The 22,630-nt window shown below is 39.5% G+C and overlaps 1 protein-coding gene across 2 annotated transcripts in view; it reads right to left on the bottom strand.

Moving 5' to 3' along the window:
- OPCML (opioid binding protein/cell adhesion molecule like) overlaps positions 1-22,630 on the bottom strand; it is a 1,111,876-nt gene that overhangs the window by 97,427 nt on the left and 991,819 nt on the right. For both annotated transcript variants that reach the window (XM_037038227.1, XM_037038226.1), the window contains one exon: positions 14,729-14,854. In XM_037038227.1, coding sequence (XP_036894122.1) covers positions 14,729-14,854 — 126 coding nt within the window. The remainder of the gene's footprint in view (positions 1-14,728; positions 14,855-22,630) is intronic.

The raw sequence follows: 22,630 nt of genomic DNA, 5'->3' as shown, positions 1-22,630 counted from the left end.
AACCTAGATGCCCATCAGTAAATGAATGGATCCAAAAACTATGCTACATTTACACAATGGAATTCTATGCAGCAGAAGGAAAGAAAGAGCTCCTACCCTTTGCAACAGCATGGATGAAACTCGAAAGCATTATGCTGAGTGAAATAAGCCAGGTGGTGAAAGACAAATACCATATGATCTCACCTTTAACAGGAACCTAAACAATAAAACAAACAAGGAAGCAAAATATAACCAAAGACACTGAAATAGAAAGCAGGCTGACAGTGTCCAGAGGGGAAAGGGGAGGGAATTTCAGGGGAAAATGGGAAGGGTTTACAGGAACAAGTATAAAGGGCACATGGACAAAAACTAAGGGGGGTAGAAATGGGAGGGAGGTGAGGAGCACTTGGGGGGTGGGCTGGGATGGGAGTAAAAGACAGAAAACTGTACTTGAACAACAATTAAAATAAACAAAATTTTAAAAAGTTTGTAACAATCTATAGTCTTACCTTCTATTCGCTATTTACAGTTCATGATTTGTTTCCAATTACTACTTAAATCTCATCTCACATCAGTTTCATGGGGATGAAAATATGTATAACAAAGTAGAGATGTTCCCTTGGTTTTTAGGCTTTATGTTGATCAAGATAAGGCATAGAGATGCAGAGAAAGATGTTAAGAAACTAAATTGGTTTACCTTGAAAAGCTAAAAAAGTTAGTGCTGAAAGAGAGCAGATAGATAGTTTAAGTGAGAAAGTAGAGATTGGATCACCTAGAGTTTTTGTGCAGTGAAATATAGAGAAAAGGTTGGCAAAAAAAGCAGTATTCAACTCTTGTATTATCTGTTATGTAACACATGATGGGGCCATTTTGAGAGATTTTGGTAGAGAGCCTCCCATAAAACACAGTTGTTTTCTTCATGCAGTCAGACCCGCACCTGTGGACTACCATGTCACAGCTGGGCCAGCTACAAGTGGCCCAGCAATTTTATTTTAATCACAACAATGTCACACTGTATGCCCCAACACACTAAACTGCTCACCAAGTCCCATTAAACAATGTTTTTTCCAGTTCCAGGTCTTTTGTCTGGCTGTCTCAACTGCCTGGGATATTTCTCTTCTTCTCCACCTCACTCATATGGTGAATCTCTCCTCTTTGACTAACTTTTAAGACCATATTTTCCCCTTTCAGAAAGCCATCACTGATTCTCCCAAAATTCCCAGTTGGAGTTAAAGGATCCTCTCTAACAAATGCACAATGTTTGGAATGTATCAGTAATGCACAAACCACACTGTTGTAACTATGTGTTACTATTCTGTATCTCTCATTAAATGTGAGTTCACTGAGAAAAAGTATACTGTTGGTTATCTTTTCAACTCCAGTGTCAAACACAGCAGCTGCCACATAGCAGGCATTCACCACTTTTTTCTTGAATGATTGAATGAGTCCATGAATAAATAAATAATTGAAGGAATATTGTTTTCATCTGCAATCAATTTAACCAGTCTAGGTGTCTGTTTCTATATAAAATGTTTATGCTAGTCCCTGTATTTTCTTTTATTTTATTATTTTACTTTATTTATTTTTCTGTCTGCATTTTGACAGAAGACCTTTGTGAAATCAAATGAAATTAAGTAAAGCGGCAAGTCAGAAAATTTGAGGGACAATTTTGGTGATAACAGTGATGACAATGTCATTGCAATGTTTTATTAGATAGAAACTTGGAGTCAAAGCATGCAAACAATCAGAAGTCCAAAGAGTCCAGCCAGAATGGAAGTCTTGACAGTTCCCAATGATCAGAAATAGCCACTGGGTACTCCAATTAGACAATTTGAAAGATGATCAATAGGTCTTAAGAACGACAGTAGCTGAGGTGCAAGTGCCCAGGCCAGGTGCCCTGAGGTGGCAATACCAGCCCACAGGGAGAGGCAGGCCAGCCAAGTGCCTTGGCACAGGTGCTTTCTCTCTGTTCGCACTGCTGACTGCTGCTAGGACCAGGGCGATCTGGGTTTTCAGGAGTGTAACTTTAGCTAGAGGTGACACCTGAGGCTTCTCTCAGTATATTATACCTTAAGTGCAACCAGAGGTACTAGGAATACAGGATATTCTTAAAATAGACTCAGAGTGTGGTGACCAAACCACCTTCACTCTCATGGCTTCCCTGCCCTCTGCGGGGAGCATGGATTGCTGCCAAAAAGGTATCTGGGGTGTGGTGGGAAGTTTGGAACTAAGTCAAGAATAAAAATCAAAGAAATGTGCTGGGCAGGGAGGAGAGTAAGAAGAGGGTTTGTTTACAGCCTGGCCCAAGAAAGCAAAGCTCCAAATACCTTGCCTTGCAATGATGAGGAGCCTCCTACAGCCCATGATGCCCTGAAAGAAAAGGCCTATTCTATCATTAGCAGGGCTGGCAACATCCTTACTGCCCACAAGGGAGACAGACCCTTTCATGGCAGGTGTAATTACTGTATCCAGTTCCAGCTGTGCAGGGACAAATACGCACAGGCTCAGTGGAGCCAGAGGAGGCCCCAGAGAGCTGAAATGAAAGCGTTTGCGGATGGCAATGGGGTGGAAGTGGAGGTGAGCTGAGCAAAACTTGTGAAGGAAGGAAAAGAATTAGGAAAACAGAGTTCCAATTGTATCTGTTGCTTAAGTAAACATTTCTCTTAGGAGCAAAATACTCAGAAACTACTACAGTGACCAGCCTCTTGGAGTAACAGGTTTGCAGGAGGGCAATGGAGTAGGGGATCCCTGGGCTATGCTTCAGAGCTTCCACGGCAGGTGAAATTCCTGCACCTCCTCACTCCACTCCAGTTCTTGCTTGTGTGTGAGTCAATCACAACCTCCAGCTGGGAAGCCAAGATTCAAAGTGATAGTCAATTATTTTCACTTAGGAGACTAGTTCCCCTTGATCCAGCTTACATTCAGTTGAGGTTACCTCTCTAAGGTTATCTCTCCAAGGCTGACACGTTCATAAAACAAAGGGCCCCAAGCCTTTCCTTTTAAAATTCTCCAAGCAACTGCCTGTTTCTCTCTCCTGTCCCTCACTCTTCTGAATTGCATGTCAAGGGAGCAGCTAAACCTGCTTGGTCTCTATCTTTAAACTGAGGAGGAAAGAATTTCCCATCAATACCATCATTTCTACAGTTTTATCTTTATAGATGGATTTTGTTGGAACTAGAGTCCAGTCCCAGGAGGGGTTCTGAGGAAGACGGGAAGGCAAGAAGAAAATAGTCTGCGGAGATAGAGATAAAAGTGTGCTGGCTCACAGACAAACTCATTATGGTAAGATGCTAAAATCATTCATTTAATTTGCCCAAATCAAATTGTATGTGTTGAGGCAAGTCATCCCAACTCTCAATATGCATCGCTTTATTGAATTAACGAGTTTCCAAGCCTAGTCCCAGGTTTTCACTAGGACAAAACTGGTCAGGAATTGAAGAATTCTGTCTAAATCAGGATCACCATCATCTGGAGACTTAGGCTGGTGGCACCCTCACTAATGGGTTAAAATGTGATAGAAATAAAGCCTCAGCAGCAAGACTACCTGGTACCTACTGCAGCATGCGATTTTTAGGCACTGATGGACTAGAAGAAATGGTAGTGAAAAGGGAAGAAAAGTGCTTTCTAGACAAGGCTGCAAGCTCTTACAACCTCCTAATACAGATTGAACTTCAGTGCCTTCCACAAACAGCCTTCAGTCTATATGTCAAAGTTCCTCTTAGCCATCCAGGTCATACTTCCTACCTCTGGGGACTACTCTGGGCAGATCCCCACTGCCTCTATTCATTCTTTTTCTCTGATTTCTATAAGATAGGTATAAGGCGACAAGCATACATTCATGCAATGGGCATGTTTTACATCAACTCTAAAGTTCAAGACATTAACTGTGCTAGGTGCTAGAGAACATCACAGATGTGTAAGCTCAGTGATTGCTCTCAAATGGCCTCAGTACAGGGAGGAGGGGTGCTCACCTTTGGCCAGAGCAGAGCACACCATCTCAAGGATAGTTTAGTAAAGGATGAATCAGTTAATTAAGACAAACCACATGTTTGCTCTTAGAGTAGGGGAACAGAGGCTGGGTTTATGTGACTCATTGAGAGGCACTCTGAACACACTGTGTGCTCACCTGAATGAGTGTTACACATGTGGTTGTAAGCAGTGGTGATGGCCTCCTGGTCTTGATTGCAGCATAACTCAGAACTGGAACTTGTGTACCTTTCTCATCCCAGTTCCAGCTAAGTTAGTTTGGGACCCCTCAGCAATGCCCCCAGAGCTCCTTAGGCAACCCACAGAAAATTCCCCAACCCATGGTGGAGATAGTAGCCTTGAAAAGGATCCTCAGTAGCCACCTACCTGTCTCATTCATACATGAAAGAGGTGGCCCCGACCACACTGCAGCAGTGTTGTGCTTACCAGTGTCTTCCCTTCCCCACTCTGTGTTTGGAGCAAGAACTCTGTTCTGCTCATCGTGGGTTTATACTACGCAGCACATGGTGAATTGAATCAGACCTACTTCAGCTATAAATGACAGTGACCCAATTTAAAATAGCTTGAGAAAGAAATAGTGATTTATAGGAAATTTTGTCCTAGAGATACAGAGGTTTGTTAGCAAGACATGGAAATGGCTGTGAAAAAAGGAACACCAAGGACTGCAGGTGCACACAGCTGGCCCTAAAGGTCTTTTAAATCTACTATCAAGGGGTGCTCGTCCAGAGGGAGGAGGGAAATAAACTTCTCTGAGGTTCCTTCCATATCTGGCCAGATGAAGGAGCTCAGTGTTCGAATTAAAGTACATTATCTCCAGAGGGGGTTGTGGTCTGTTCTTGCGGATCGAGGTTGCTTATTATTTTCTATAGAAGCCCACAATTTTTGTTCAGCAGCAAGACTCACTGTGGACCCACTGCTGAGGCCAATTAGATCTACAGTACTTGTAAAGCTGGTCTCAATTTTATCAGTGTCCAACCGATTGCAATAGCATAATTTGGTACAGCGATTGCATTGAGAAGGGTTTATGGCAGACGGCAGGCAGCATTGGATGCCTTACCAATTCTAATTTTACTTTTCAGTTAGTTGGGCTTTTCACTTGCTATGATACATGCTAATATCCATTCTTATATTATAATCTAAAAAGTATTTGGAATAGATGCTGTTGAATTCCATTCTCCATTTCTCCATAAGGGAATCGTATTATTAGTAACTCTTTTCTGGTCTGTAGATGGAGAAATTGAGACAGAGGCTTAGTGATTTGTCAGATTTACATAGAGAATGAGTAAATCAGAGAGGAAATGCTCCTAGTTTAATCCAGACACATGAACATCTCATTTCCAAGCTCTTTAACTTGCAACGTTCTTTGTATTTTCTAGTGCTCTTAGAATAAAGACCAGCTTCTTTAAAGGGCTCTGCATGATCTGGCCCCTGACTTCTCCATCTCAGCCATTGTCTCGCCAGCTCACTGCAAATTCAAAACATAGTTCTTTTGTTTTTGGAGAACGACACTCCCTCTCATCTTAAGGTAATTGCACATGCTGTTTTCTTTGCCCGGAAGGTTTCCACATAGCTTAGCCTTAACACATATCCCTACCCCTTCCCTGGTTAACCTTCTATTCCTCTTCCTATCTCCATGAAAGTGGCACTATCACAGGAAAGACTTACCTTAGACTGGCTCACACTGCTCTGTTGCCCATCAGAGTAGCCACTACACTTTGAAATTACATATTCTTGCTGATTTGATTAATCACTATCTCCCTGATTGGACTGTAGGCCCCATAAGGACAAAAGCCATGCCTGTTTTGTCTGCTGTTGTTGCTATGGGGCAAACAAATATTCTTAATGCATCAAATAAATGAATAAATGAATGCAAAAGATACAAATACAAAGATAGCCTTACAGCAGACATCAGGCTGCATGTCCAATTTCAATTTTACAATTGAGTTAGATGGGCTTTTCACTTGGTATTATACATATTAATATCCATTCTCATTTATATAATCTAAAAAGCCCAGGGAAGAAGCTAAGCATAATTCACTGCAAACCTAATTTCCAGCTGCCCCATTTCTGGTGTACACAGTTTCTCAGTGGGAGAGGTGTGAATAGTATTCATATGGTCACAACCAAGAAGCACACTTCCAGATATCATATTTGTTTGCTCTAAGATGAGTTATTTCACCCAGACCCTTAAGAAGAGAACTCTAGGGAATTATTATCTAGTTCTTAGTGATGGTTTTCTCTTTAGAAAAGAAGAGAGGGATACTAGGCAATATGAGCCCATGCTTCCTAGAGTCCCAGGAGTGGAGTCCCCATTTGGAGCCAGAGCCAGGGTTATCAGCTGCATCAGCTGCACAAGGGTGCTGGCTACCGGTATCCTTCTTCCAGGCTAACTTTCTCTGCTGCTCATATAAAAGAACTTCAGCTTCCCAAGGAAGAGATTCTCAGGAATTTATGACTTAATCAGCCCCCCCTCAAAAGGAGCATAAATGGGATTAGTTTTAATATTGTTAAGTTGCAAAAATACAGGCATATGTGCATGCCAAAGCAAAAATGTACGCAAGCAAAGGGGGAAAACATATGGGTACCCATATGGTGAAAAGCGCATTGCTAGACCTTCACACACTTCTCATTTACAATGAGAACCAAAGTTAGTGAACATAAATTTGCTTTGCAAAAATGTGAGAGGAACAGCTTGTTTGCCCATAACTGTTCTACTGAGCAAGATATGTATAACCTTGATTTCTCATCTCAGACACCTCTTTTTCACACTCTGAGGATTAATTAGGTTCTAAACACAACTTCAGATAAGAAGCAAGAATCCTGGCTGACTTGGAGAGAGACAAAGAAGTAGGAACATGACTAGATGATACAGCAGGTCAAGTAATGGCAATTCCTATTAGTGGTGGGGAACTTGTACCTGGGATGACTTAGGAAAGAAATGAGGTTGGTAGGTCTCAGCGGGTTTATTTTAATTGAAGCAGGGAAACAACAGGGACCTATAGCAGAAAATAATAGCATGAACGTGTTTTTTATTTGGAGGCTGTCCTTTTCTTAAAGAATTCTGGGTGGTAGCTAGAAAGTCCCTAGACATAGTAAGGTAAGTGTGGAGTTAGGGAATAATGTAAGAGCATTGGTGATGCTCACAGCCAGTGGGCACCCCTAGGTGCCCCAGATAACAAGCAGGATTTGTTAAAACATATCATTTCAGATCATACCTGTTCCAACTTCAAGCTGTGGGAGCCATCTTTGTACAGAATAAAGAGCTTTAGACTTGAGAAACAGGAAGTAGTTTCCTCTCACAGAAGGACCACTTTAGTTAGCTCTGAGTCACTCATCATTAGTTAACCTTTCCAACTTTATTTCCTTACATCAGAAACAAGCAGGCCATTCCTTTTCTGACCTAATTCAGAGAATTGCGGTACACTCACTTGAGATGAAGCTCATAAAAATATTTTATAAACAATAAATCCCTCATAAGCATATAATGAGTGGAAAACTAATGTTCATTTTACTTATTCTTATTTTTTAACTTTTTATTTTGAAATAATTGTTGATTCACAAGAAATTGCAAGAATAGTAGAGGTTCCATGTACAGATGACCAGCTCTTCCAATGATGGCATCATATAGAACTAAAGTACATTTTTGAAACCAGCTAACTGATACGAGCACAACACAATTAATTGCATTATAGAACTCATTTGGATTTTAAGTTTTTGGATGCACTCAGTGTGTGTGTGTATAATTCCATGATATTTTTTCACACATATAAATTCATCTAACTATTAAAGCAATAAAAATATGTAATTAGTCCATTACTATAACAATGTAAGACACCTCCCTCTTGCTGCCCTTTTCTATCTCTAGCTTCACCCTGTAGCAGACACTGATCTCTTGTGTATCTTTATTGTTTCTCCATAATTGAGAATGTTATAAAAGTGGAATGATATGGTGTGTAACCTTTTGAGACGGACTCTTTTTATTAAGTATAATGCCCTAAAATCCATCTAAGTCTGAGTGTATTAATAGTTCATTCCTGTCTGTCACTAAATAACATTTCACGGTATACCAGTGTGTCTGGCCATTCACCTATTGAAGGACCTTTTTGTTGTTTCCAAAATTTAGCTATTACAAATAAAACTGCTATGTTATTCCAAATTTTTAGGGGAGCCACAGAGACACTAAATCATTAACGAATGATGCAAGACTGTCAAGAAATAAGAAACAGAGACAGAGGTAGGAATATGTATAATAATAGGCATAATAATTAAAAAGGTGCAATGACAATCATTAGCACTTCTCTCTCAGGACTGCCATGACATTTCATGAGTTAAAGCCTGTGAAGTGTATGACAGGGCTTGACACACAGTAAACACTCCTCATAATACTATCATGACCGTTAAAAATGTCTCAGGTCAATGCATAAAGGAGTCAGCTTTGGTTACCTGGAAAATTCATTTCTGTGAAAGAACTCATTCACTTGCTCCCTCAGCTATTACTGTATATGAGTAGACTGTAGGAGCAATGCTCTCACAAGTGAATAGCTATCATCTTAATATCTCCATGGAGAGGAAACAGAAAAGAAAAAATTTTTATTTTCCCCAAACATCTGGCCTTTCCCAATATGTCACTGGGAATGAAGGCAGGTGTGTAAGGCATTAGAGGACATTACTATGGCATCCTGGGAGGGAAGACAACCCTTCTTACAACACAACAGCCTTGACTGTCTCCTCTGCCACACNTATCGGGACCACCTCCCCTTTTCCCTTCCTCTCTATAAATAACAGCCCCACCCAAAATAAAATTTGCGGCTTGATCAGAAACCTGTCTTGCTGCCTTTCTACGCGCCTCTTGCTCCCATCCCTATTCATCCGTTTCAGGTAGACTCGGGACCCCCGTTGACTGTTCCGCGGGACGGAACAACAACAGCCTTGACTGTCTCCTCTGCCACACTCATCTCTGCAACTTGCACATTATTCATGGTTTTCCACTCCTGAGTCTCCTAATGATTGCTGGCCCAGTGCCCTTCCATGAGGGAACAAAAGAAATCCTTGGAATCCCTCCGTTTCACAGTTGTATTCCAAACACACTGGCCACTTGCTGGTCCACTTTGCCTGTGTGTTTTGGGATCTGCCCACTCTTTCCAGTGAAAAATTCTTTGAAAAAGGGGCCTGCCGTTCCATCATGAATCCCACTTCCTAAATGGTAGGTCTCTCAGTACAGGTTCCCATGTGTGTGAGGGCTGTCAAACAGGTGCCATTTTTCTAGCAAATCCATGTAAATAAGTTCTTTTTAAAAATGATTATCTGCTACTGAAAATAAATTAAACATAACTATGTATATCTAAAGCTAAAGAATCAATAGGTCGTCAATGGTTCAGTAGCTGTTCTGTGAATAGTAAACCCCCAGATGTGGGTTCACACGGCACTTTATTCTGAGATTTTCACAATGCATAATAACCAGGGATCCTGGAAAAGGTCCCAGCTTCCCTCGGAAGTGAGACAGCTGTCCTTTGGAAATGCCTTGCTTCCGCCACCAGTGTCCACACTGCAAAGGAAGCTGGGGACCTCCCAGGTCGGGATGCCCCCAGCTGCAGAACCAACCTGGAGGTCAGACATGCTGGATATTACTGGATTTGTGTCTGGAGTCCTGTTCAAAACTTTCATTTTGCCTTCAGAAGAAAGGTTTGTTCTTTCATTGTTCTCAAGAGAAAATGAGCATTAATACCTTAGTGACTTCAAAGGGGTTCCCAGAAAAGTGGCAATGATGGGAATATTTACAAAGTTGCAGATAATAATGTGGAAATTGGTAAGTGCTGCCAGGTTCCCTTCCCCCACCTCAGCCCCAGCCAGTTTCAAACCTTTGCCAGTACACTATAACATATTTTTCCTTTTCAATTATCTATCATTTTAGGTATTAAACATGTTTCTATATTTTGAATAGTATTTTCCCCTTTATTATGTCTATTTACCTATTATGTTTTAGAGATTCCTCATACTTTCTGGACCCAAAAGGCTTACCATTATCATATTTGAGTGTGACAATGGGTTCATTAAGTCTTGTGGATGAAAAGGAGCCACACAGTAAACCTGACAAGCTCAGGGAGACCTGCCTGGTGGCTTCACAAACCCAGTGACCAAAACAACCACACAGGATGGTCTGAAAGCAAAACTTCCTGATTGAAAGGGAGTCATGGAGGGCAGTCCTGTCCTAGGCCTGCATCTTCTGAGACAAACATCAGTCTTCACCGTAAGTGAGCCTGTCTATTGCCCTTGTGCATCTAAGAGAACAGATCTTTGGAATGTCAGGGTGGTCCCTTTTTGCAGACCCCTCAGGGCATACTCTTCCACCAGAATCTCTTCTTCTCCCAGAACCATCTCTATATACTTTAAAGGTGAGTTGTACACCCTCCCACACCTACCAGAGTAAAAGAAGCTCACATCTCTTCATTTTGCTTCTACCCAATCCCCTCAATCTCAGAGATCCCCCTGCTTGGCTTTCACCAGCCTCTCTAATCTACCACCAATGGATTTCATGGACCCTCCTTACATCTTCCTCTTTGATTGTGATGTATAAAAGAAATGGAAAAAACTGTCACTTTTCCAAAGCATTTTCTCAATTTATTGAGGTTTTGCTTCCTGATAATTGTCTTCAGTTTGGCTAAAATAAACCCATAAATGAAAATTCTTCATATGTTTGGACATTTCTTATGTTGACAGTCATTAGCCTTTTTGTAAAATTTGGCTTTAGAGAGAGAGAGAGAGAGAGAGAACATTGATATGAAAGAGGAAATTTCATTGGTTGCAAACTCACAACCCAGGCAAGTGCCCTGACCAGAAATCGAACATGCAGCTTTTGGTGCATGGAGACAATGCTCCAACCAACTGAGCCACTTGGCTAGGGTCATAGTCATTAGTCTTTACCCCTTTCCCATAATTTCTAGGGATTGAAGGCATGTGCTTGGTCTGTCTTTTTAAACCATAGCATGATCATTATTTTTAATCTATAATAATCTGCTCATTAAAATATCATTTTAAAATTTTAAAAATATTTTATTTATTTTATTTTTATAGAGATGGGAAAGGAAGGAGAAAGAGAGGGTGAGAATCATTAATGTGTGGTTGCCTCTTGCACACCGCCTACTGGGGACCTGGCCTGCAACCCAGGCATGTAACCTGACTGGGAATCGAACCTGCGACCCTTTGCTTCACGGGCCTGCACTCAATCCACTAAGCTATACCAGCCAGGGTAAAATATTCTTTTTCAAAATTAGAGTCTGTTTATTCATTTCTGTTATATGGATCTCCAAATTTAAACAACAGATTTCAAATATTTCATTAGCATTTTGGGAAAACAGATGTCCAGTGAGTTAAATTCTCCAAAGTAATCCCATTGGGATTTCCAGGGAAATGGCATCACAGCTTTTTTTTCTTATTCTTGCTTGCTGAACTAACCAGTAAACTGTTCTCAAAATGCTGTTTGATGTTCAAGTTTTATTGGCTGCTTTTCTGAACATTTAAAACAACTTCTGAAAGCCTGCTCACCTCCAAATGGGAAGTAGTAGACTTCCAAAAACACATATTGGTAGTCACAAGCAGAAGCAGCTTTTACACTTGCAAGCCCCCCAGGTCCCAATGCTTTTCAGACTTGAAACAATGCTTTGAGTTTAATGTTTGAATGTCATGTGGGGGAGGGGAGGAGACAACACGGAGAAGGAAAGACAGTGAGTGAAGGCCAAAGCTGTGAGAAAAACAAAAAGCAACTTGAAAGTATAGCAGAGTCTGGGACATTTAAAAAGAAGTGGGATAACTTAAATTTAGGATTTTCTGATTTTTTTTTTGAGGCTGAATTGCAACAATTACATTATATAAATGGTTGGGGATATGGATGAATCTTTCTTATTTTAAGAGGGGAATCTTAGCAGTATACCACTGTAACAATTGTTAAAAACTCTTAACCAATGTCCAAGTGCTTTTCAAAAGATTTCTAGGCTTAGAAAACTATGTATTTAGGATCAAATAAATGCACATGGGATTTTAAGTATTTATAAAAACATCTGACTTCACCAAATATATACAAATTGGTCTGAAGGTTAGACATAATTTTGTATATAATGTAAATCTGAAATTCTCTCTGACTTTGAGCAAAATTCCCATGGGGCTCATGTCGGTGGGAGCACACACTATTGCTATGTTTATATTAAAGTTGACCTTTGTGATGTTCCTTGTGTATACTTTAATATTCTTGTTAATGCTTCTTTGTAATATTGACATTCTGGGTTTCACTATATGAAGGCTTTATACAAAGACTATGTGGTGGCTTTATTAGCTTTTCTTCCCCTCTAAAAAGGCAGGAGCTGAAACACATATTCTCCGTGTGCAAGGAGGAAATGAAAGAGTGAGATCTTGGATGATGCTGTTAGTGCTGAATCCAGTCTCTCACTGGGTAAACGCGGCTCACATGAGTATTGTTTCAAATTAGAAGGGCAGATTTTAGGTCACTATTTGTAACATCTATAGTTAAGTTTTTCAAATTTTATTGAGATTTAATTAAAATACAATACGATGCACCTATTTTTATTATACATTTTGATAGCTGTGACTAATTTAACCACTCCATTCAAGATACACAATGTTTCCATCACCCCCTGTAATCCCCTCGTCCCTTTTGCAGTCCATGCTCCCAACACTCCTGCCCCAGGGAACCGATGGCTTGATCGCAGTATTGTGGACCAGTTTGTCCGTTCAAGGTTTCATGTAAATGGGCTCGTGCTGCATGTATTTGTGTGTGCATCTCCCTTCTTTTACTCTACATAGTGTTTTTAAGATTCATCCATTGTGTTGGTTTGTTTCTTCTAATTACTGAGAAGTCAGCTGCAAGAATATATCGAAACTTATCTATTTACTTATTGATGGTTATTTCTAGTGCGAAGCTATTCTAAATGAAGCCACTATAACCATTTGTGTACAATGCTCGTTTGCTGACATTCGTTTTCAGTTATCTTTGGTAACTATCTGGAAGCAAAATGCCAGGTTATATGTTAAGTATATAACAAAGTGCCAAGGCCTTATGTTGTTTTATATCTTAGCATTAACGACGCGAGTTTCCATTGCTGCACATCCTCACCAGCAGTCAATATTGCCGCGTTTTTTTAGTTTTTATCATTCTAGTAGTTGTATAGAGATATCTCTTCAACTGTTTGATTTTCAGTTGTACAATAAACATGTTGAACATATTTTCATGTGCTTATTTTTCATTCACACATCACCTTTTGTGAATTGTCTGTTCAAATATTTTGTTCAGTGGGTTGTTACAATTATGCTGTAAGAATTTTTTTATGTCTCCCAGATATAAATGGTCTTTGTCATGTATAAGCATGGCAAATGTTTTCTCCCAGCCTGTGGTTTGTCTCTTCATTTATTTTTAACAGTGTTTTTAATTTTGAGAAAGCCTATTATGAGTTGTATCGCATCCCCCTTGAAAAGATATGTTAAAGTCTTAATTTCCTGTGTCTTAGAATGTGGCATTATTTGTAGATAGAATCTTCATAGAGGTAATCAAGTCAAGATGAGGTCTTTAGGGTGGGCCCTAATTCATTATGTTTGGTGTCTCTATGGAAAGAAAAGAATTGACAGAGAGATGCCCACAGGGAGAAGGCCTTGATGAGATGGGACAGAGACCAGGCTGATGCAGCTGCATAGCCAGAAACCTGGGAGTTTGCCAGCAAACCCCCAGAAGCCAGGGAAGGGGCCTGGGACAGGCTCTCCCTCACAGCTCTCAGAGAGAACCAATCCCAACTCCCCCTTCACCATGGACATCGAACTTGGAGAAAATGCATTTCTGTTGTTTAAGCCATGCAGTTGGTGGTATTTTGTTATGGCAGCTGTAGGAAAAGAATACCGAGCCAAACTTATCAAATTTTTAGTGCAAGGTCACTAAGGTTCATTTCTATGTTTTCTTTAGAGCTACATTATTTTGAAATCACACATAGGCATACTCCACACATTTTCTTCCTCTCTGGCTTTCATGTTTAGATTTTCTAATGCCTGAAGGAACACTTGTTTCTTGTATAATTTCTAGAATTAATTGCAGTTTCTATTAGCAGTACTGTAAATATATCAAGTGGCTTGGTGTCCATCTCTTCAAATTCAACATGGAGTAAGTTCGAGTTCCAAGGGGATAAGATCACTTGTCCTTTTGGTTCCCTTCCTATTACGTTGAAGGTGATCATAACTCACATTTTAATACCAGTCATTTAGGGCCCAGCAGAGGCAGGCCCAGGTACACTTCACCATTCCTTTCATCCCTCTACTCAGGAGGACTACTGATGTACAGGCCAAACACTTGTGGTTCTAGGTAAACACCCCAAAAATACTGAACAGGGAGGCCCTTTCCCTCCCGAACACATGGCAGCATCAGAGTTTTCAATGGATGCCAATGTTCTAGCACTCTACTGCAAGAAAGGACAGACTACCGACTAACCCACATAATCTTTACCTCAAGAAATTGGTTTATCTGTTGGAAGTTATTGCCATGGCACCTTTGTTCTTCATAGCTAAGAAATCATGAGTTCACTAGGTCATAAAAAGGACTAAAATACTAATTCAGTAAAATTTTCTGTAAGTCTTCCTTTGGAACAGAAGACTCAGCAACTGACGCGTGTGGCCTCTGCTTTTACCTTACTTTCTCACAATGCAGCATTATTTTCTAATTCCTGAAGGCTTCAATGTACTTCTAAGAAATTTCTACAGGTAAAAGCCTTACCCTTGACAGACAGGTGTCTCCAGGTCACAGTTGGCTCTGGTCTTCCAATAGCAAGACACAGCAGGGTCACGCTGCTCCCCTCGTTCACAGTGATATCTGAGGAGATATTCATGATTTGTGGAGGAACTGTAAGGAAACAGAGAATAAATACATGAGATTGATTCTTTAAACTCAAAAGAAGGTGTTAGCCTATAAATATTCATATAGCATGTTTTTATAATGAGTATTTTCTCAATGATAATGTTCAGATTTCTCGATTGTCCAAGGATGTGGCCACCAACATATTTACAGTGCTCTTGTGCACTGTAGTATGTGTGTGGGTGGGGGAAGAAGCACAGGAACTGAAGAGAAGGACATGAGTGCTTCTTGACTGAAAGGCAAAACCAAAAGGAAATCACTTACAACACTTTCTAAGAGTTCCTGTCTACCCACACACTCATTTATTTTGGTGGAATTGCTGACTTAAGCAAATAGTCATGTGTTGCCCCCAGTTAAGCCTCTTTTCCAATAAAGCCAACCACACTTAGTTACCATTTCCTGAGCATCCCAATGCTTTCATATTCTTTGATCTTGAACAGATTACTCCATTCCACAAGTCTTTCCTTTCACATTACTTTACCTGAAAATTCCTTCTCATTACTTAAAACATCTTTAAAATACAGAAAAAGTGTGTCTGACTTGTACAGTCATAGTTGCTTTTTTCCCCACTCGCAATCCGTTGTCTCTGCTGCTATTGCTATCGTAAGATTTATTATAACATCCAGCATTGATGGCACCATATCCAAGTGGTTAGGAGCAGGGCTCCAGGGCTTGACTGAAAAATCTCCTGAAGAATCTGGGGCAAGGTAAACTGCCTTCTGCTCTCGAAGATTTGGTAACCTCACCTGTAAAATATAGGTGGTGGTAGTAGCTAAATTAATTGTGTTGTGAGATTTAGATAAAACAATGGTTTAGCAGAGTGCCCGATAGGAAAGAAGCACACAATAATAACATCTTTCTCAACAAACTGTTGGTCTCTCATGGGCCAGGCCCATGTCCATTTACCTTTTGCATTGTAAAGGCTGACAGGATCCCCAGCTTTGCTGTCTATCTTGTCCTACCTCCAGCCCTGGTTCTCAATTTGATTCAAAACTCAGCATTGGAAAACACCCTGATACCCCTTAACTTGTATTTCTCATTGTCTTGGTTGAGTTTCTCACCAAATTTCACAGCAGCAATGGTAGTTGCCTCCCACCTGTTCTCTTTAGAACTTTGGACCCCTCTAACCTATCCTCTCCATGTAGCCAGAGGGGTCTTTTCAGGCAATTATCTTAATCAAATGGCTCCTGGAACACTCCTTTAGCCCACCATTGCCCACCAGGCTTAACACACACCCTGTTTTGCATAACTTACCTAAACCCCCTAAAATCTAAGCCCCACACCACTGACAAACCTCTTCTCCAGGTATAATCCCCACTAAAACCACAGTGCAGACACCGGACCTGGCTTTCCACTTTCCTAGGAACAGAGCAAAGCACAAAAGCTGCCATAGTTTTGCTTTTCCTTATCTTCTCTTTATTTTCTACCTGAGAAGGTATGACTCAACTATCAAGAAACCTCAAAGGTCATCTCCCCTCTGAAAAGAAACTCACCCATCATCTCTCCTGTTGGATTTTCTCCAAACCTCCCCACAGGAGGGGACTGTGCAGGTTGCGTTACAGTTGATTGTTTAATGCCTGTCTCTCTATCTGGACAGCGAAGTGCTTGAGGGAAAGGATGGGATTTCATAATCCCTATTTCCTCAGTCTCTGACACCAGGCTGACAAAGGTACATGTTTGGTTCTTCTTTGAAACAAAGATCTGAAGAACAGATTGAACACATCCAAAAACTAAGGAGGGCAAAGCTTTTAACGGAGAGTTTCTGAAACTAAAATCTTTCTTCTCAAGTTTCTTTTAGATTCTTAAAATAATAGAAAAGAAAACAGAGAGGAGGCTCCAAGCTCATAATTCTGTCGATTTATTTAAATTGCCAGGTTAATTGTGAATTGTTAATTACTATCCAGATAGAGTACTAGTGAATTCCAAACTACCCTGAGTCAGTGGCAAAGGAGAATTATGGCTGATGCTTGATTCAGATGACTGTGCGGCTTCAGGTTTTATGCTGCTGAGACCTTAGAGGTAAGTCTTTGCAAGGAAGGAGAAGCCATAAGTAACATGTAGAACATTTGAGTTCTTAAGAGAATCCACATTAGAAAATAAATAAAAATCACCTAGTTTATAAATCTGCCACACTTTGTATTATTTCTGCATTGGAATTTGCCCCAAAATTTCACTGCACATATTTTATCCAGATACATGCTGGGAAAAATTGGTGTACATTCTAACTACACTGCATCCTCTTGAGAAACCTGTATTACCTATTTTTCAGTATTTTCTAGCTTGTTAAAATAAAATAGTTCTGAGCTTAGAAATATCAATACTTTTTTCACCTTTAAAAAGCAACAACTTCTGTGCACCTTCCAAAATATCCTCAGAATAGGATGTGTCAGGTCCTCTGAAATTCTCTCTCTCTAGACTGGAGAGTCTTCCTCATAATGAAGACATGGCCAGGGATGGGGGTTGGTAATGGGTGACATCGTTGGGTTAGTAGAGGCTGATTTGGTATATTCCAGCTAAGATGCTCAGGGACAGAACTCTCCACACTNAGCTTGTTAAAATAAAATAGTTCTGAGCTTAGAAATATCAATACTTTTTTCACCTTTAAAAAGCAACAACTTCTGTGCACCTTCCAAAATATCCTCAGAATAGGATGTGTCAGGTCCTCTGAAATTCTCTCTCTCTAGACTGGAGAGTCTTCCTCATAATGAAGACATGGCCAGGGATGGGGGTTGGTAATGGGTGACATCGTTGGGTTAGTGGAGGCTGATTTGGTACATTCCAGCTAAGATGCTCAGGGACAGAACTCTCCACACTGCCCCCAGTTAAGAGACTATCTAGTTATGTTTTATCTGATAGTTTGAGGGGTCCTGGATTAAAGGAAATTTGTAAAATTCCATGGATATTTAGCATGACCTCCTCCTTTTCCTTCTCAGTCTAATGTCACCCACTGGGAGGGAATGAAATTGGCAAGGCTACTCCCACACCTCCACCAAGCCCCAGGCAGTGCTTTCTGTCATCCTCTACATGTCTACAGTGTTCCCTGTCATTCTCTCAATGGAGAAAAAACAAAGGGCATGGCTAGCCAGTACTACACACACACACACACACACATACACACACACACACATACACACACACACACAAGGAATTGAAAGTTATTTCTGTTCTCAATTATAATATTGTATTATTAATATGTAATGATGTTTTACTTATAAACATATAACTTGATTTTTTCAAATTGCTTGCACAAGGCTTATCTTCTGGATTTCTTAAGAATTATAAGATAGCGAGACAAATAGAACAAATATTCTCACTATTAAGTACATGATTTTCTAACCACTTTGCTGTACATCTCAAACTAATACAAAGTAATATTGAATGTAACCTGTAATTTAAAAAAAAAAAAGAAGAAGGAGCTGGGGCATAGGAAGGGTTAAGTAACTTGCCCCAAATTATGTGGTTAGCCAATGGAAGAATTCTTTCCATTGTACCACACTTCCTCTTTGTTTAACCTCTACCATTGCCCAGAACACAGTGTTCATGTCTGTGTATCTGTTTCTTCTGCTTGGAACGTCCCCCTTGTGCATCTTCCCTCATGGCACTTACCGAAATGAACAGAACCATCTCATTCCAGTCCACTTCCCAGAACCCTGCACATCACTTCGGACGCCGTCCGCTTTGTCATCCTGGTATCTCTTGGACCACTCTTTTGGCCAACATTGCTTGCCAAAGGAGATACTCAGCACTTTTCATTTGATTTGAAATATCAAATGACTTTGGCAATACTATTATGATCTTTCCCTTGTTTCATAACTTTTTGAAAAAAAGGAGTACATGGAAATGATGGTTTTTTCCCCTTTTTAACTTTGTTAAATTTAGGGAGGGGTGACTTTGATTAATAAAATTATATAGGTTTTAAGTATATAATCCTTTGGTACATCAACTGTATATTGCAGTGTGTGTTTTCCACCCAAAGTCAAATCTTCTTCCATCATCATATGTTTGACTCCTGTACCCTTTACTAACCCTCCCTCCCCTCTCCCCTCTATGACTGTAAGACAGTTTTTGTTTGTTTATGATGTTTGCTCATTTGTTGCTTTCAGTTTTATATCCCACATATGATTGAAAGCCAATGCTTCTTAATCCAGTGAAAATATTCTTCAAACATAAAGTAGAAATAAAAACTTTAAGAAAAACAAAATTGAGGCAATTCAGTGCCAGCAGACCTACTATGCAATAAAAGTTTGAAGAAACTTTTTAGGCCCAAGGAACACAATTTAGAAGTCAGAATTTAGAGGGACACACACACAGTGTTGATAGTGGAATAATAAAGATAGAATGTAATGTATCATAGTCTTTTAAAAACTTCTGTAAAATATAACTGTACAAATCCGTACAGTTGTCTGCATATAAGTTTCTGTTTATTTGTCTCATTTGTTCATTTGTTCCTTTCCATTTTATATCCCATATATGACTGAAATTGCATGGTTGTTGACTTTTTATGTCTAACTTATTTTACTTAGCATGATATTCTCAAGATGCATCATGTTGTTGCAAATGGCAATATTTCACATTTTTATGGTTAAATAGTATTCCATGGTATATGTGCATGCTATTTATCCAATCATCCATCAAAGAACACTTCAGTGGTTTCCATATCTTGGGAAATACAAATCAATACTACAGTGAGAAAGCACCTCACACCTGTTAGAATGGCTATTATCAACAAGACATTAATAGCAAATGTTGAAGAGGCTATAGAGGAAAAGGAATCCTCACTCACTGCTGGTGAGAATGTAAACCGGTACATCCACTATGGAAAATTGTATGGAGGTTCCTCAAAAAATTAAGAAGAGTTGCCATATGATCCAGCAACCCCTCTTTTGGGTATCCATCCCCAAAGTTTGAAAACATCTACTCACAAAGATACATGTACCCCTAAGTTCATTGTAGCATTATTCATGCAAGTAACTTTAAATGCCTCTACATATTTTGAAAGGAGAAATTTGTTTAATTTGTAGACACTTGCCTGTGTCAAACAAATAAAAAAATATATTTATACACAATATGTAGCTGGTGTCTATGAATATACAGATAAAAATACATACCAATTCTACCTGAAATGCAAAAGGTACTCAGAGAGAATGATAAGACACATGAGATCTCATGAAAGGATTACAAATAGGACAGTGTATTTCCCATGGCATCTGCAGACACTAGGGATGCCATGCCTCCTGGTAGGGCATGCATGTGGTTACCATTATAGTGATGGTGGTGGGTTATACATTTGAAGATTCTTCAGTGCACAACTGCAAATACTTCAACGTGTGGTCATTTTAGATGGATGGAGAGGTAGACGTAGACATACAAGTATAGATACAAAGAGTGTCTGTCTCTCTGTTTACATAAACACACATGCAGAAAGTGACACAGACAATATTTGATCAGACTGCAGTGAAGCATTTTGGGGAAGAGGCAGATTTCCAAAGGCATCTGAGGGCTCCAGGTTGTCATGAGGTTACACGTTCTGTCTCTGTCCTCCATGTGACCAGCTCCTCTTAAACTTCCCAGTGTGTCTTGAACCCATCTCTTCCTCTCTAGTCTCACTGCCATTGGCTTCGTCAAGAAGCACATCTTCTCTTGCTTGGAATATTGCAAAAGTCTCTTTGTTTCTCGAGCTGCTGCCATTTCATAATTCACACTCCATACACTTACCACAGTTACCTCTAAAATATCTGGTGTCTGCCAAACACCCCAACATCTGACCCTTGTTAAAACTATAATGTCCCATCATTTTAGCAGGATTTACAAAACCACTCAGTCTGGCCATAGCCTCTCTAGGGGTTTTACTTGCCCCTTCTCTAGCAAGTAGCCCCAGATACCTTTCTGGGGATATGTTATTCTCTCATCTCTGTGCTTTTACACTATTCCTTCTGCTTGGAAAACGATTTTCTAGTTTTGTGTCATACACACTTGCCTGTCAACAATCAACTAAAATATGAGCTCCTTTATGATGCCTTAGTTTCTCTCACTTCTGTTTCCAAAATGTCCCTGGTTATGCCTTTTATCATACCATTTATCTTTGCAATGGAACTATTCCATGGAAGAGACCAGCTATGTTTATTCTTCTGTTCCTATTACGCAACAGAAAGCCTGCCAAGTGGCAAAACCTTCCCTCCTCTGACAGTAATGTGTAAACGCATAGGTTTAAAAGTTGGGTACCTTATAATTTTTCAACCATTTTCCATCCTAGAAATTTGACTTTTGCCCTTTCTTTTCCTTGAAATACTCTCCACCCTATTCTCTGCTTATATAATATTTTCCCTCTGGGCTTGGTTTTAATGTTTCTTCCTCAAAGAAATCTTTGATAATAACCCTAGTTCTTCTCACTACCATCTAATTCAGGTCCTTTTGTTAAAATCTCTCCTTAACCTTCAAATCCTCCTCAATAATACTTACATAGTTTTGTGTTTTTATATTTTCATATGGTTATTTGGTTAAAGTCTCTTTGTCCCTAAAGTATTTACTTTATAAACCATACTATATTCTCAGTAACTAGGACTATGTTTGGTACATAATAGGTCCNCCCTCTGGGCTTGGTTTTAATGTTTCTTCCTCAAAGAAATCTTTGATAATAACCCTAGTTCTTCTCACTACCATCTAATTCAGGTCCTTTTGTTAAAATCTCTCCTTAACCTTCAAATCTTCCTCAATAATACTTACATAGTTTTGTGTTTTTATATTTTCATATGGTTATTTGGTTAAAGTCTCTTTGTCCCTAAAGTATATACTTTATAAACCACACTATATTCTCAGTAACTAGGACTATGCTTGGTACATAATAGGTCCTTAATAAAAATGCATTGAATGAATAAAAATCTACTTATACACGTGTAAACATATTATTATATACTTATGAGAGAAGAAACTGAGTTAGAAAGGTATTTCTAATGGTGAAATATTTTCTTGTGCAAAGGGAATAGGGGTTTGAAATATGTGGTTCTTGACAGCAGCACCTACATGGTTCAAAAACCGTATGAGAGACCATGACCCCTGGCTTAGGCTTTGGAGTCCAGTGACCCACGCTGCCTTGGATGGTTTTTACTGGGCCCCTCTGACCCCCTGGTTCTTCATCTGTACAGTGGAGACAACAAAATACATCTCTCTAGGCTGTCATAACAACTGTTGTTGTACAGTGCCTAGAAATAAATACGTACTTAATAAATGTTAGTTGTTAGTATTTATTTTTATATACTCATTATTGATATTATTCATGTTAGTTAGAATCATGTAAATACTTAATCAGTGCCTAATTGCTCATTTTCTAAATCTCAGTTTCTTCAGCTTTAAGACAGGAATTATAGGTGAAGCTGGCTTTGGATAGCTAGCAAGATTTTATTATATATGCTTCCAGAGCAAAAATAAATATTTGATAAATAATTGTCAATTTCTTCCTTTTAAGCTAGACCATTGTACCTACACAAATACACAAAACACAGCACACATATCTGTATAAAGAAATGACTTGGCTCTTCCTTACACACTGACTTCTAAGGGAATTTCTGTTTGTTTCTAGGAGGCTCAAGCACACACCTACAGCACCATGCCCCATTTATTCAAGGACATTGATTCCATCTATTATGACTCTATCCTGTCCTTGCCTAGTCATAGAGTATTTGAAAATCATGTCTCAAATGTTGTGTTTAAGACTGAATGGCACTATTTATTCTTTAAATTATTTATTTATTTATTTATTTTTAGACA

The sequence above is a fragment of the Sturnira hondurensis genome, unplaced genomic scaffold (assembly GCF_014824575.4).
Source record: "Sturnira hondurensis isolate 20B ecotype Veracruz unplaced genomic scaffold, ASM1482457v3 Scaffold0024152, whole genome shotgun sequence".
Classification (NCBI taxonomy): Eukaryota; Metazoa; Chordata; class Mammalia; order Chiroptera; family Phyllostomidae; genus Sturnira; species Sturnira hondurensis.
Note: the sequence above shows the minus strand (reverse complement) of the source record. Positions and strands in the feature narration are given on the sequence as shown.